General features: G+C 32.7%; 1 protein-coding gene across 1 annotated transcript; it reads right to left on the bottom strand.

Annotated features, from left to right (window-relative positions):
• Positions 1 to 841: 841 nt before the first annotated feature.
• On the bottom strand, positions 842 to 15,804 carry LOC148606638 (uncharacterized). The gene is made up of 8 exons (XM_088546662.1): positions 15,636 to 15,804; positions 14,924 to 15,032; positions 13,223 to 13,275; positions 8,571 to 8,673; positions 7,052 to 7,113; positions 4,909 to 5,011; positions 2,897 to 2,952; positions 842 to 933 (listed from the first exon to the last, which is right to left on the bottom strand). The coding sequence occupies exons 1-8, from the start codon at positions 15,705 to 15,707 to the stop codon at positions 916 to 918; spliced, it is 576 nt and encodes a 191-aa protein (XP_088402788.1). The 5' UTR covers positions 15,708 to 15,804; the 3' UTR covers positions 842 to 915.
• Positions 15,805 to 17,214: the final 1,410 nt, after the last annotated feature.

Here is a 17,214-nt window from a genome sequence, read left to right as displayed (position 1 = left end):
AATTTAGATGAAATTTCCAAATAGTAGCCCAATTAAATATGATACAGAGAAAACCACAGCCGTCATGTTTCTATATTAATAAACAAATCCCTACGATCAATCCCAAGGAAATACTTTACCAAATTACATTGAATTCTGTACAGTAGTTTGCTTCACAGAAGATGTCAGATGAAATTACATAAAACAAAAAAAAAATGAAAAATGTCCAAAAAAGGCCTAAACTGTTATATTGGTGACATTTTATCATGACAATTTCATCATAGAATGTGTAGCTAACACAAAAACAGTAAAATTAAAAACCGTTAACTAAATCTGAAATAACAAATATGAGAACTTTCCCTACCAAACAAACACATGCATAACATTTATCCCACACAAAGTAAACGGTGAATTGAGACCTATAGTTCAATTATGTGGCAGAACTGGGATGTAAACCGACTTCAAGCGACTAAAAAAACACAAAATACATAAAAACCAAAACAAACAAACAAAACGAATAAACGATAAAATATTTTTTTTCACATGAAGAGTTATACTTCTGTAAGCTGTGTTAAACGTAAATGAATATAGCAAATGAATAGAATTGAGTTAAAATGTACATCGCAAGTGAATTTGATTTAGCAAAACGCATCATTAATGTATCAATTGTTAGGAACATTTTGCAATTATATCTCAAATCTTAATTTTAAATCATTTGATTATCTATACTGATTGACTGATTGATTGATTGGTGTTTAATGTCCAAGCATCAAAAATTCAGCTTTATCCGGCCTATGAACATAAAATGGATGATAGAGTGAACATGAAATGATGGGAAAATGAAAATAATCAGTCGAGTATTCAGTTTCATACTTTATTAATTATATAAACCTGGTTCAGGTATATCAACAGGTTCATTATTCTGAAACTTGTATATCAGCCATGAGGATTGACCTGTAAAATTACAAAACAAAGTTAGGACTATATACAGAGATTCATGTACTGTTGGAGGATTTTTTACATGGACAAGTAGTCTATTTACTTGACAATATAAAATGAGTCATAGAAGAAAGGTAAAATGCAAGGTTACGCTGAGCGATATTCTCAACTCGTGCAAGTGTAATCAAGGGATGGTCATTTGAAAACAGACATACACAACAAAGAACATAAAGTAACTAAAATCATACATACAAGGTAACAAAAGCAAATGAGCAACTTGGACTCCACTAAAAACTGGGAGAATGGACCAGGTGCTCCGGTAGGGTAAGCGTCCTCTGCTTTTCTAGAAACACCCGCAGGGTCGCTCATAAAAAGTTATGTCCGGGGTAGACACATATGTATTTGTATATGATTTTATTGTCATTATACCGTTAAACATTTTTGTTGAGTTTATTGTTTAATACGAACCCCTTAAGCGACCCTTTACGAAAAAAAGAAATTCATGCCAAAAATCCAAATTGAATGGAAAAGAAATCAGGGGAACCAAGGTTATAGCGGTAATGAAAAGAATGTAATCCAGGGACAAAGACCAGACATGGAAAACAGACATACACACCAAAGAACATAAAGTAATTAAAATCATACATACAAAGTAACAAAAGTAAATGAGCAACTCGGACTCCACTAAAAACTAGGAGCATGGACTAGGTGTACCGGTAGGGTAAACGTCCTCCGCTTTTCTAGAAACACCCGCAGGGTCGCTCATAAAAAGTTATGTCCGGGGTAGACACATATGTATTTGTATATGATTTTATTGTCATTATACCGTTAAACATTTTTGTTGAGTTTATTGTTTAATACGAACCCCTTAAGCGACCCTTTACGAAAAAAAGAAATTCATGCCAAAATTCCAAATTAAATGGAAAAGAAATCAGGGGAACCAAGGTTATAGCGGTAATGAAAAGAATGTAATCCAGGGACAAAGACCAGACATGGAAAACAGACATACACAACAAAGAACATAAAGTAATTAAAATCATACATACAAAATAACAAAAGTAAATGAGCAACTCGGACTCCACTAAAAACTAGGAGCATGGACTAGGTGTACCGGTAGGGTAAGCGTCCTCCGCTTTTCTAGAAACACCCGCCGAGTTGCTCATAAAAAGTCAAGTCCGGGGTAGACAAACGAGGAAAGGAAAACTATGACCCGTTGAATAAATCAGTTTTCATGGTGCTGATGGATACACCATAACGATCCACGAGCTCATGATGACGACCATAAAACTGCTGTAGTGATGACTTCTATCTTGTAGCAACAGAAGCCTATTTGTTAGAGTTCTAGCGCGATACAAAAAGTCTGCGTAGTTTCGGCAAGCTCTGGCATAACGTATGAGTTGTGATATGAACACTCCATACGCAGGAGCCGAAGGGATGTTGCCACAGATGAAAGGAAAGTTGACAATTCTGAATGAAAAGTCATCACGTTTGTCGTAAAGTTTGGTCAATAGTTTTCCTTTACCATCGACTTCTAAGTGTAGGTCAAGATATGAGCCTGACTTCACAATGTCTGTAGTATCTTTTATCGCAAGTTCTTTCGGGTAGATGCGATGTATCAAATCCCCGAAATTAGGATTGTTTAAAGATAACACGTCATCTATATAGCGGAAACTGAGATTGAAGGATCTAGCCAAGCTACTGATCTCAAACTTTCCTTCTTTGATCATTTTTAATGTTTACCCCAATATGTTTTTTTTCTCGCAAAAATGTAACAACTAAATGCATATCTAATATTTATTTTTAGCTGAGAATTATAAATAACTGGTAGAAAAGAAATCCAAAGGCAGGAGGTGAGACTTCAAATTATATAACTTCATACTAGTTCTATCGATATGTGTTTCCTAATTGTACATTTTTATCTTTTCACATGATATGTATATACTTGCTTAATTGTCTATTGGTAATTACTCATACGTACTGCGTGAACACAGTCATTGATGTGACACCGTCCTGTTTCACAACATATCATGGACTCTGTAAAAAAATATATATCATCAAGTTTTCTTTCTTTGACGTGGTAAGAAAACGCATACTTGAGAAAGTTTTCAACACCGGTCAAATTAAAATATATCTTAGGCAGTATGGTGTAACATTATTTGAATATTTTTTCGTAAGATTTACGTTACATAAATTACACATAATAGCACAAAATATTATTTCTTTTATACTGCCTTCTTTTTCAATAACATACAAAAGTATTGTTCTGCATGTAGTTTATGCTTTTATTTAATCAGTCTCTGATATTTAGCAGTTAAACGTTAAACGACGAAACAACAACAGAAATCTGTTGATTTATGTACAATCTTTACCTACAATTAAATAATCTACAGTGGAAACCATTCAGAAAGAAAACGAAACAAATTAATCAACATGGATAATATCGACAAGGGTGAAATATGATAGTTACATAAAACCAAATTTTAAAATAAACTACGGAAAATGATGGAAAAAATCTCCCTTCAAAATATCTATTCACTTTTATACTTTAATCCGTCAATTTTATTCGCATATTATACATCCTTCTTTAATGAGCTACCATTGCATGATTTATATCAAGGGTCAATTAAACACTTCTACATTATCTCAAAATGAAAAACAAACAAATGAAACCACATTCCCCCTTTTTTGCCGTGTTTATTGTATTTTCTTGTAGAAATGTGAAGAAAAACTTTTTTTTATATCATTCATTATTATGATTTTTTATCTCTCATTGCAACTTTGCCTTATAATACAACATAAACAAATAGCTTATTATTTATCAACTGGATATGTGACCTAATCACAATGCAAATCTTCTGGCTAAATATTCCAACGACGAACATTGAGTTAAGACGGAATTGAATACCGAATAGACAAGAAAACCAAACTGGTAGTCGATGTAGCGCAAGAATGTTTACATTATTTCAATTAATAACACGGAGTAGAAGGCATGAAATACTGCGAATGCTTAACATTAAGAATGGACAGAACAAAATGTAGCCCCGTGCAGGTCCGGGTGTTAAAAGAATAAGCCTGCAGCAGCGATAAGCTTGTCGTAAAAGGCGACTAAATAGTGCTCAGAACCCTAGCCGGGGGCTAGGGCGCTCTGCCCACATAGCAACTGGGATGTGTGCCCAAGGTGGTGGAATAGGGAACCCCTGGCGTGTCACATGCTGGGGTTGTCAGGCTATAATACGGAAAACCTGACCGCAAACCATAGTGGTGCACCGTGTTGGGAAAGATGCCACGTTCCTCCTACGTTAAAGAACCCTACTGTGGTATTCTCCCGGAGTAGGAACCATAGGGCTCCGCCACAGGAGGCTAAATTGCCCGACCCTGCCCACCTCTCCCTATTTCCAGTGGCAATCAAAATTTATCGATCCCATTGTCCTTGTGTCCCATCCCATTTTCATGTCATCATCATTTTATGTTCATTTTATCATCATTTTCATGTTCATCGTCTGAATATAGCTGAAATATTGCTGCTCGGACGTTAAACCCCAACAAACAAACAAACAAACAAAATGTAAACTCAAGAGGTTTTTAACAGTAAACCAAGTACTAGTTACAAGGATAAATTTGATGTCGTGGAGTACCTTTAGGTTTTACATTGGGGTTAAAAAATAGTGAAGCAAGAGATTCAAGCTCGCCCCCGATATTTTAAGTAGACTGTCACAAGTGTATTCAGGTCCATTTATGTGGACCTTTAATTCCGGAGAATCTATATAGCCTGAGGAACAACCATTTAATGTCGGTGCAAAGGGCATGGAAGCCTATAGATAGTACTTATATATACAGCAAAGTTTTGCGAAATTTTGCGAAAATTATCTCATTGGCTTTCAATGACATGATTAGTAAAAAACAATAAACAAGAGATGAGATTAATATATGACTCAAAGGAAAAGTACTTTTCTCATATTTGCCTAATGATCTGCAAGTTAAATATTTTACCTCCATGGCAATCGCTGTCAGTTTTACATTTTGTAAGGAAGCCTGGGTGTTGCAAACAATATTCCAAATCGTACTTTGGTACTTTTGGGCATACACCAGGTCTCTAAAACGCAATTTAAAATCTTTCAATTTAACAATTTAATTCATCCACAAACACTAAAAAATCAAATTATTATATATGCCATGCATTATTTTAATGCATACAGGCTAAAGGACTCTTTTGCAGTTTATAGCTCCAAGTATTAATTATATTTTACAGCAATTGATATGAACTTCACATTCACACAATAAACCACCCTATTCTCCAAAGACAAATCTCCATCCCCCATAAAATCCCTCTTTATGTTGTCTCTATTAAGTATTTACATTGTCAAAGTAAATTTTATATTTTTGAATTCTTCAATGTTTAAACTTTTATTTGTAATTAAATGTAATACATTTTTTTTTCATATAAATGAAGACTTTGGACATTGATTTCACCATCCTCTCCATTGAAATTCCCAACTCCTCTTATACTATCCCTATTTTCTATGTCTTTTTCCCGTGTTCCATTTACCATTTCTATAGACTGTTTACTCAATACAAGTTTTATAAACTTGACATTGTTTTAAGTAGTACTCCACCAAGAATCATGTAAATTTTGTAATTTGTGATACACTTTAAAAAAGGCTAGGCTACACATTTTTTATGTTTCTTTATAAGTCTCTATTATGATGAAATGCATAATCATTCATTCCATTCTGTCTGATCTTAGGAAATAATTCACATTTAAAATCCAACGGTTTCTACAGTATTTAAGTGTCATTGTCGTACAACTTTAGTTTAAAAATTGTGCTGACTTTACAGTGAAGTCACAATATACGCCAAATAGCTTGTTAACGTTGCTGGTTTGATTTCAATCCTTATCTAAAAGGCACGGGGTTATTTGTGTAGGGAAAAACAAACAAACAAGCAAACAAAACAAAATCAAACTTGATGATTCACCGAATTGTCATTTTGTGTTAGGACTATAGCAACTGGAAAACTCATATCATCAGTGATAAAAGTTCTACACTATCGTTAATTATTCACATCGGAATAAAGTTTGTCATTTCTAACAACAAAAGTAAAAAAAAGAGTAATCAAAGGAACCAAGATTCTAGCGGAAATCAAGATAATGTAATTCAGGGACAAAGACCAGACATTGAAACTGACAAACACAACAAAGAACACAAAAACTTATAATGAGGTTGGATATTGTATGACTCTCTAAAATAATACAATGTAAATGAAGTTGCTGAGTAGATATGTTAAATGTTATATGTGAAATATTTACATGGTTATACACTCTAAAGTAATTCAAACAGTTCTAAAACATCACACTTATAAACCTATTTTTTTCTTACTCTAACTTTTATATTCATTACACGATCATACCAGTTATTCAAATAGACTTTGAGCCCGAAGGACGAAATGTCTATTTGGATAATGAGGAAGTCGATTCTATAAATAATTTCTGACAGCCACACAAAATGAATTAACCACACCCATAAATAATAATTTACCAATGAGAAATATACAGAAACTAGTAGCTTGTGATTATATATAGTTGTCGCAGCACAGTCGGCACCACTTCAAAATTAAATTTGAACATCGTGGCAGATGGCTGTCATTCGTTTCCTGATTAGCTTGAGACCGACGATTTGGTGCTTTCACATTTATTAATTTATATTCAGATATGTTGTCCTAATTTGATATCGGCAATTTTGTCCAGCGCAAACAATCTGATACGTGTTAGAAAGTTTTTCGATCATTTAAAAAATATATATATTATTTTAATTTCTTTTCGAAATTATTCAGGTCTTCATGAATATATAAAGTCCCAAAAATTAGTAACAACTAAATGCATATCTGATAATTTTTTTAGGTGAGAATTATAAATAACGGGGACGAAAGAAATCCGAAGGCAGGGGTGACACTTCAAATTACAACCCTTCACATTAATTCTATCGATATGTGCGCAGAATGGCCATTTAATAAAAATGTGTTGTTTTTTTTTATTCTTCATATGCTCTATGTAATTTATCCGTTTTCTAATTTTACATTTTTATCTTATCACGTGATATGTATATACTTCCTTAACTGTCTGTTGATAAGTACTTACACGTACTGCGTGAACACAGTCATTGATGTGACACCGTCCTGTTTCACAACATATCATGGACTCTGTAAAATACATATTATCAAGTTTTCTTTCTTTGATGTGGTAATAAAACGCATATTCGAGAAAGTTTTGCAACACCGGACAAACTAAAGTACATCTTAGACAGTATGGTGTAACATTATTTGAATATTTTTCGTAAGATTTACGTTGCATAAATAACACATAATAGCACAAAATATCATTTTTTACATACTGCCTTCGTTTTTCAATAACCTACAAAAGTATTGTTCTGCATGTAGTTTATGCTTTTATATAATCAGTCTCTGATATTTAGCAGTTAAACAATAACAATCAAACAACAACAGAAATCTGTTGATTTATGTACAATCTTCTTTTAAATTCAATAATCTACAGTGGAAACCATTCAGAAAGATCACGAAACAAATTAATCAACATGGCAAATATCGACAAGGGTGACATGTGGTAGTTATATAAAACCGAAATTTGAATAAAACTATGAAAAATGATGAGAAAAAAAAATCCCTTCAAAATATCTATTCATTTTTATACTTTAATCCGTCAATTTTGTTCGCATATTATACATCCTTCATTAATGAGGTACCATTGTATGATTTATATCAAGGGCCAATTAAACACTTCTATAGTATTTAAAAGTGAAAAACAAATAAATGAAACAACTTTCCACTATTTTCCGTGTTTGTTGTATGCACTTGTACAAATGAAAAAAATAACTTTTATATATCATTGATCATTATGATTTTTTTGTCTCTCATTGCAACTTTGCCTTATAATACAACATAAACAAATAGCTTATTATTTATCAACTGGATATGTGACCTAATCACAATGCAAATCTTCTGGCTAAATATTCCAACGACGAACATTGAGTTAAGACGGAAATGAATACCGAATAGACACGAAATCCAAACTGGTAGTCGATGTAGCGCAAGAATGTTTACATTAGTTAATTAATAACACGGAGTAGTGGGCATGAGATACTGCGAATGCTTGACATTAAGATGGACAGAACAAAATGTAAACTCAAAATATTTTTAACAGTAAACTAAGTACTAGTTACAAGAATAAATTTGATGTCGTGGAGTACTTTAGGTTTTACATTGGGGTTAAAAAATAGTGAAGCAAAAGATTCAGCTCGTCCCCGATATTTTAAGTAGACTGTCACAAGTGAATTCAGGTCCATTTATGTGGACCTTTAATTCAGGAGAACCTATATAGCCAGAGGAACAACCATTTAATGTCTGTGCAAAGTGCATGGAAGCCTATAGATAGTACTTATATATACAGCAAAGTTCATAATTAATACAGTTGAAAAATATATTCAAAGAATGCTTGCGACGACGTTTTGCGACAATTATCTCATTGGCTTTCAATGACATGATTAGTAAAAAAATTAAAGAAGAGATGAGATTAATATAGGACTCAAAGGAAAAGTACTTTTCTCATATTTGCCTAATGATCTGCAAGTTAAATATTTTACCTCCATGGCAATCGCTGTCAGCTTTACATTTTGTAAGGAAGCCTGGGTGTTGCAAACAATATTCCAAATCGTACTGTGGTACTTTTGGGCATACACCAGGTCTCTAAAACACACTTTGAGATCTTTCATTTTAACAATTTAATTCATTCACAAACACTAAAAAATCAAAATGTTATATACACCATGCATTATTTTAATGCATACAGGCTAAAGGACTCTTTTACAGTTTATAGCTCCAAGAATTAATAATATTTTTTTCAGCAATTGATATGAACTTCACATTCACACAATAAACCACCCTATTCTCCAAAGACAAATTTCCATCCCCCATAAAATCCCTCTTTATGTTGTCTCTATTAAGTATTTACATTGTCAATGTAAATTTTATATTTTTGAATTCTTCAATGTTTAAGCTTTTTTTTAATTAAATTTAATACATTTTTTTTCATATGAATGAAGACTTTGAAAATGTATTTCACCATCCTCTCCATTGAAATTCCCAACTCCCTTTAAACTATCCCTATTTTCTATGTCTTTTTCCCGTCTTCCATTTACCATTTCTATAGACTGTTTACTCAATACAAGTTATATAAACTTTGTTTTAAGTAGTACTCCACCAAGAATCATGTAAATTTTGTAATTTGTGATACACTTTAAAAAAAGGCTAGGCTACACATTCTTTATGTTGCTTTATAGGTCTCTATTATGATGAAATGCATAATCATTCATTCCATTCTGTCTGATCGTAGGAAATAATTCACATTGAAAATCCAACGGTTTCTACAGTATTTAAGTGTCATTATCGTACAACTTTAGTTTAAATATTGTGCTGACTTTACAGAAAAGTCACAATATTACGCCAAATAGCTTGTTAGCGTTGCTGGTTACATACACAAGCATGAAAAGACAATGCAATCCGCAGCAACATTTAACTTAATATTTCAAGATATGAAATACTTTGAGATAGTTAAAGTTTTCACTTAAAATGAAATAACTTGTGTATACACCATTTCTCTTCTGGACATATGATAGATAAAAACACCCAATTAATAACCAATCAAACAAACAATTAAAAAACATAAAAACTAACCACAAAAAACAAACAAACAAAAAACAAACAAACAAAACAAACAAACAAACAAACAAACAACAACACCCATACCATACATATAGAATATATATATTTTGGTATTTTTCAAGAAATTGATTGCCTTTTTTGAAGTAAGACCTTCAGTTACTAAACTATTGTTCTTAACATTGAATCTTTGATATATCATGGAAGATACTAATCTGTTACTTTAACGGTTTTACTATAATGTATGCTACTAAATGGATGTCTTATTATCCTGTATAAAAATCATTTCCGTGTAAATGCTTGCAGGCTAATATATTGTAAGATAAATGACAAATTTAGCATAAAGTATATCTAGTTTGATTTCAATCCTTATCTAAAATGTACGGGACTATTTGTGCAGAGAAATACAAACAAACAAACAAACAAATCACCGAATTGTCATTTTATGTGAGGACTATAGCAACTGGAAAAATCATATCATCAGTGTTGAAAGTGCTACACTATCAATAGTTGTTCACCTTGGAATAAAGTTTGTAATTTCTAATCACAAAAGTAAAAGAAAGTGTAATAAAAGGAACCAAGATTCTAGCGGAAATCAAGATAATGTAATTCAGGGACAAAGACCAGACATTGAAACTGACAAACACAACAAGAGCACGTTAATGACGTTGGATATTGTATGACTCTCTTAAATAACACAATGTAAATGAAGTTGCTGAGTAGACATGTTAAATGTCATATGTGAAATATTTACATGGTTATACACTCGAAGGCCGAAAAGTCTATTTGGATAATAAGAAAGGCGATGCTATAAATGATTTGCTGCAAACGCACAAAATGAATTAACCACACCCAAAAATAATAATTTACCAATGAGAAATATAAAGAAACTAGTAGTTTGTGATCTCATATAATTTCCGTAGCCCAGTCGGCATCATTTCAAAGATAAAAGTTGAACGTCGCAGCAGATGGCTGCCTTTCGTTTCCCGATTAGCTTGAGTTTGTTTGTTTGTTGAGGTTTAACGCCCGAGCAGCAATATTTCAGCTATATTCAGGCGATGAATATGAAGTGGATGATAAAATGAACATGAAATGACGATGAAATGAAAAATGTGATGGGACAAAAGATTATTGGGTCGACAAATTTTGATTGCCACTGAAAATAGGGAGAGGTGGTAGGGTCGGGCAATTTAGCCTCCTGTGGCGGAGCCCTATGGTTCCTACCACAGCAGGGTTCTTTAACGTGCGAGGAACGTGGCATCTTTCCCAACACGGTGCACCACTATGGTTTGCGGTCAGGTTTTCCGTATTATAGCCTGACAACCCCAGCCTATAACACGCCAGGGGTACCCCATGCCACCACCTCGGGCACACATCCCAGTTGCTCTGTTGGCAGAGCGCCCTAGCCCCCGGCTAGGGTTCTGAGCACTATTTAGTCGCCTTTTACGACAAGCTTAGCGCTGCCGCAGGCCTATTCTTTTAACACCCGGACCTGCACGGGGCCCGATTAGCTTGAGACCGACGATTTGGTGCTTTCACATTAATTAATTTATATTCAGATATGTTGTCGTAATATGATATCGGCAATTTTGTTCAGCGCAAAGAATCTGATATATTTTAGGAAGTTTGTCGATTAATTTGAAAAAAAATACATTTAATAAAAAGGGAATGCTAGGACATTATTTGCCATTTTTTTTTGTATTTGTACGCATGAAATTGACAAATTGTCCAATTAAAAGGAACTCCCTGCACTCCAATGGATCCGCCACTGTCAAACTACTGAACAAACTGAAACGTTGTGTACAGCAAGAACATGTTATGTCGTTTTGCATTTAACCGAAATTCATATTTGTAACATGGAATGAATTTCTTTTACTTTTGTTTTCAAATTAACCATTTTTAAAATGCGGAGTTATTTTCGTCAGAAGCGGAGATGTCCATGTGCAATATCTATGCAAATGAGCTTGGATATTGCACGGGTCTTTTCAAATTGAGTTCCAAGGGAACACGTGACCTTTCATACAATATCATACAAGATTTCTAGTAGAGCACAGTTGGCCTTCCTCTCATATTTATTCGGGAAAACAAATAAAAGGGAAAATTTTTATGCATGTTACAACATGTGTAGGAATCCTTTCTCTAAATGATGTTAACATTTTAAAATTCAGAGTCAAATCTCCACAAATATAAATTGAATAGTTGTTGATTACCAACAAGTAGAAAAAAAAACAAAATAACATACAAACAAATCAATTCAAAACGTACTGTTTATAATATATTATAAGTAAAAAAATCATTGTTAATGTCATTCCTTTGTGATATATATATATATATATATATAATATATATATATATATATATATATATATATATATATATAATAAGCATGTTTAAAATGTCTTTGGATCAAAATCATCTTGCAGCAATGTATCCCGCAAATATCATCCAGTATAAATATTAACTACTTCCACTTAAAGCAAAACAAGACAAAAAACTCTTTTTAAAAGAGACAGAAATTAACTATTCATTGGCAAAGTGCATATAAATTTAAAATTTAGCAAATTGAGTCATATTTGTGAAGAAATATAAGAGAAAAATTATTAAAAAAAGAAACGGTAAATAAACATATCATGACACATATAATATTTCTTTTATCAATTTTAATGACATTTTGAATATTAGTTAAGAAAAACTTTAATTTGTCTATAACAAGCAGTATTTAAAAAAAATATAAACTACTTTTTTGTTTGTCCGTGCTCATTTTGAACTTTTTTTTTCTAATTGCATACTATTATAAATATTCTCTTAAATTCTTATATTCTTATTAAATGTTTTACTCAACTAAACAGATGTATTTTAACGACCACTGTATGTATTTCAGGGAATACAAAAGGTTTTTTGTTTGTTTGTTGGGGTTTAACGTCCGAGCAGCAATATTTCAGCTATATTCAGACGATGAACATGAAAAGGATGATAAAATGAACATGAAATGAAAAAAAAAAAAAAAAAAAAAAAGGATGGGACACAAGGATAATAGGGTCGACAAATTTTGATTGCCACTGGAAAAAGGGGGATGGGTAAGGTCGGGCAATTTAGCCTCCTGCGGCGGAGCGCAAAGGTTCCTTCTCCTATCGAATCTTTCCCAACACTGTGCACCACTATGGTTTGCGGTCAGGTTTTCCGTATTATAGCCTGACAACCCCAGCATGTAACACGCCAGGGGTACCCCATTCCACCACCTGGGGCACACATCCCAGTTGCTCTGTGGGCAAAGCGCCCTAGCCCCCAGCTAGGTTTCTGAGCACTATTTAGTCGCCTTATACGACAAGCTTAGCGCTGCTGCAGGCCTATTCTTTTAACACCCGGACCTGCACGGGGTGGAATAAAAAAGGGAAATTTAATTTTCTGCATAAAGCACTTGAGTGATGTCCTGATAAATATGAATGGTCCAGTCTAAAATCATTCATTATTGTCTGGTTTGTTTTTCTCTCTATGATTCCATTGTTTTAACTACCTCATAGACGTTAAAATATTTACAATCAGCCATTACCATAAAATATAGCTTTCAATTACATACCGGCTTTACACAGTCAGGGAGGCGACATTCCCCCGACAGGCAACATATTTTTCCTGTAAACAATCAAGTATATGTATATAGTATTTGTTTAGTGAATTTAGGCATATTAAACAAAAACATTTTTTTTATCAAAGTTGAAGCGAGAATAGAATACGAAAAAAGAAACATTTACATTTGCAAAAGGGAAAACAATATTGTAAATGTAAATTGTAGAGGCAAGTTTCCTTATAACTTCTTTTCTCTATCGATTTCCCATAAAGTCACATTTAATGAGCAACTTGATGGTTTTTTCCTAAAAAAAAGAGGACCCATACCCACCGGTGCACCTGGTCCATGTACACGTTTTTTTAGTGGAGTCTGGGTGGCTGATTTGCTTCTGTTTTACGTGATATTATGGTTATTTCATGTTCTTTCTTGTTTGTGTAATTCTCAGACTGCCTTATTTCTGGAATATGTTTTTTTGATTTCTACATGAATCGTCATCCCCTTTGATTACCCATTAGCGTCATACATGTGACGTTTGAGGAAAAAAACGCAGAAAAACATTAAATTATTCTCAATAGACTCATTGGGATAAATGAAAAACAAATATAATTAATACAAAAGTCGTAAGCGGAAGACCTCCTATTGTGGTGGAAGTTGTGATATGTGAGGAATAGAAAGATTTTAGATTTAAAATGGGATGAGTGGTACTTTTTATCGTAAGTTTAATATGTTGATATCTTTTATACATTACTACCAAATGTTGTGTTGATTTTTCCAATGGTGAGTTACGCTTTGTTTGTGTTGCAAGTCATTTTGGAATAAGATTATTCCAGTGTAGCGTAAATATACAAAACGTGGCATGTTTTCACAGATCAGTTGGTTACGTTTGATATTATTGTAAATCTCTGGGCTATTTTAAGTTGGTTTCGATAAAAACAAACAGCATACATTACAAATGAATTTTATCAGTATTTGCCTTTTCATATTGTATTGATCTTTCAAGACTTTTTTACATATTTTTAGTTACATGTCTTTGCACGAAATCCTAGGGATATAAAAAGTGTAAGGTTGTGCTTTTTTTTATTTTAGAATAGAAGTTTATAGTATCTAGTTAAAAGACAGGATTAACATCGCAGTAAAGTTCGTAAGAGAGTGCCACTAGTGGGTATTGGTTTTCATAATTATTTCTTCAGCACAACTGTATACGATTTACAGCATACGATTTAATTTGCTACATCAGTACATGTAAATTGATTCGATTTATTCGTATTTGAAACACTGTTTAGAATTTAAAAAAAAGGAATCTTTATATAATCGAGAAAGTACTACATCAAGGTTTTTGATATCACAATCTCGTAAAAAAAACATTCACACAATTTTTCAACCTATACAAGGAACTCATTCTCAAATGCAGATTTTTTTTCTTTATGTTACGCTTATATACACAAAGCAAGGAAAGCTCGATATCCACCCAATAACTATCTAAACCGTTGAAAACCGTTGACTCATTCGTAAGGGATATAAAACTGATATTGTTGTCAAATCGTTAAGAATATCATGTTTCATATTTACATTGGTTCGTTTTAAAGAAATTTAAACAATATATTTAATAGCAGTTGTTGACAAGATATAGGTTGTGTCTTTATTGTATGACATATGGTGGAAGGTGATTCTCAACCCCGCATGGTAAGAATTGGGATTGATTTTACATCTTACCGTCACTGCAATCACTGTTCTTCACACATATTAGGCGGGTTGTTGAAAATATTTGAAGACAAACATTAATATCTCCAACTGGTGGAGGTTTGGGGCATACATCAAAGCTCTAAATAGCAAAAAAAAAACGATATTGAATGAACTATATTACGAACGTTGAACATTATACATGTATTCAGTTAAAAGACTACTAAAACAGTAAATAAAACGGTAATATGTTTACTCGTTTACGAAAGAATATACAGAAAGTTTTAGTGATATCGTGAGTTATCAGGAGTACACAATTAATTCATGGAAATATGTCCAATATGTAGACTAACCTTAAACGTAAACCAATGTTTGTCTATTTGATTGTGATTCAAACTGATATTTCACTTACAAATCTGTTTTTGAATAACTGAAAAACGAAATGCAACCTTTTTGATCTGTAAATACAGCTCTCTATGACGTTAACTTCCCATACTTCACATTTCTTTTTGCCACCTTTTGCTATTTGATCAAAACTTAGTCTCAATCGAGGTTTATTTAGAACTATTTTTTACGATAATTGAGGTTTATTTAGAACTATTTTTTACGATAATCGAAGTTTATTTAGAACTATTTTTTACCGATCTATACGAAATGTTTTGTTGAATCAGTAGTATTCCGGTGCATGAGGTACTAGCTATGTTTTTGTAACTATTAGTTCATCTCAAGCTTAAAATGTTCTTACCCTGCTTTTAGAAATATATGCAAAAAAGCATATTATGATGCCAACAAACGTCATCAAATTCTTTCTTAACATGTTATCCGTTTTTGTATCCGTAAAATGTATATTATAACTTCAATGGAAATGAAATTCAATCTAATGCTTTTTGACAAGAAATGACGATCAATTTATCATTACTTTGATAGTTTCTTTTACACGTCACACCTGTGGAACATAATAGATCGTGAAAATATTAAATATATCTCCTTAACGTATCTATTTGTTAATCCTCTTTAATGAATGTATGATATTGTGTAAGTGTAACATACGGTTGTCTTATAAACGAAACGTCGGAGTATATATAAAAACATATATCTAAAATATATTTATTATGTGCGTATTTTATCACATAAAACATATGATTTCCAAAATATATTTAAAATCATACTCTTGTCATGTGCAATCTCCTAGGGTGAACTGATGATTTTTATTTGCTTGTTTTTCATTAACTCACTCGTGACGAAATTGCTGTCTATTATTTAGTGAATTGTGAATATTGTCGTCTTCGTCATTTTTAGTTATATATAGTTTCTACTTGCTGAATTTTTTAGACTTTAAATATAGTATAAAGAATGACTGTTATATTTTTGTCTGTCTTTTTATAGCCTGAATATGAGTTCCTTGAACGCCATAAGTACCCGCGTAACAGACACCTTAATCAGGGGTATTAGGAAATGCATCCCAAAGGTATCTTTTTCAACTATCCTCCCTTTGTTGAATAATACTCAGTTCCTTCTAAAACGATGAATAATGATTTCTTTTGTAAATTATTCTTTATGCTGATATAACCACTGATTTACCAATAATGTCACTTTTGCATGCAAATCCTATTTAATTACTACCGCAATAGTAGTGGGAGATTAAGCGTGCTGTAAAAACTAGATTTGACCGGCCCTCATTCGTTTAAAATGCATGTACAAAGTTAGAACCTTTGCGGAACCAGCTGTTCCACTGCTGCAATATCTTTAAAGTCATATTTATTATGGACTTGATTTGATAATGGATGAGATTATGTTCGATAATTTGTTTACCCTTATTTACCTCCGCAAGTGTAATCCATTAAATGCAATTCGTCGTGTAATGATGTGCAACATTGAACTCTTACTTAAAGTGTGTTTAAGCATTTCTACTGGTACAGTATACATCAATTTCCTTTATCAATTTGATAAAAGTTGGTTTGATATTAACAAGGACCTTCTAGTGTGACTCGTTTTTCAATCCATTGTATAAATATGGCGTTTGAATGTACAAATCATTGTGTTGATTCAATTAGGGGTTTTCTTGGTGATACTTGTGTTTATTCATTTGATCCACCATTTGTCATTTTATTGCTCTGCTGTAAGTAGTTGCATATTTATTTTTTTTTAAATTGAGTTAAGGCGAGGCATCCCCAAAAACCTGGAATCACCCTTTTCGTGGTTATATACTGGTTGGACTACATATTTGATACTGGGATCCAGTCGCTGTGCTTAACTATTAGTTCTGAAAGATATATTATGATAGCACTTAAACGGAACTTAAACTTGAAGCTTCTTGTTACTTT

The sequence above is a fragment of the Perna viridis genome, chromosome 9, assembly GCF_037379345.1.
Source record: "Perna viridis isolate PV_CMFRI_1.1 ecotype Kerala chromosome 9, ASM3737934v1, whole genome shotgun sequence".
Taxonomy (NCBI): Eukaryota; Metazoa; Mollusca; class Bivalvia; order Mytilida; family Mytilidae; genus Perna; species Perna viridis.
This window is presented reverse-complemented; position numbering and strand designations above follow the sequence as displayed.

What these genes read in the sequence shown, in the direction of transcription:
- LOC148606638 (XM_088546662.1), bottom strand. Translation starts at nt 15,707, where the DNA reads ATGTTAAGAAAGAATTTGATGACGTTTGTTGGCATCATAATATGCTTT. An exon ending in GAACAGTGATTGCAGTGACG is followed by an intron (nt 13,276 to 14,923) that starts GTAAGATGTAAA and finishes GATTGTTTACAG; the next exon opens with GAAAAATATGTTGCCTGTCG. An exon ending in TCCCTGACTGTGTAAAGCCG is followed by an intron (nt 8,674 to 13,222) that starts GTATGTAATTGA and finishes AGTGTGTTTTAG; the next exon opens with AGACCTGGTGTATGCCCAAA.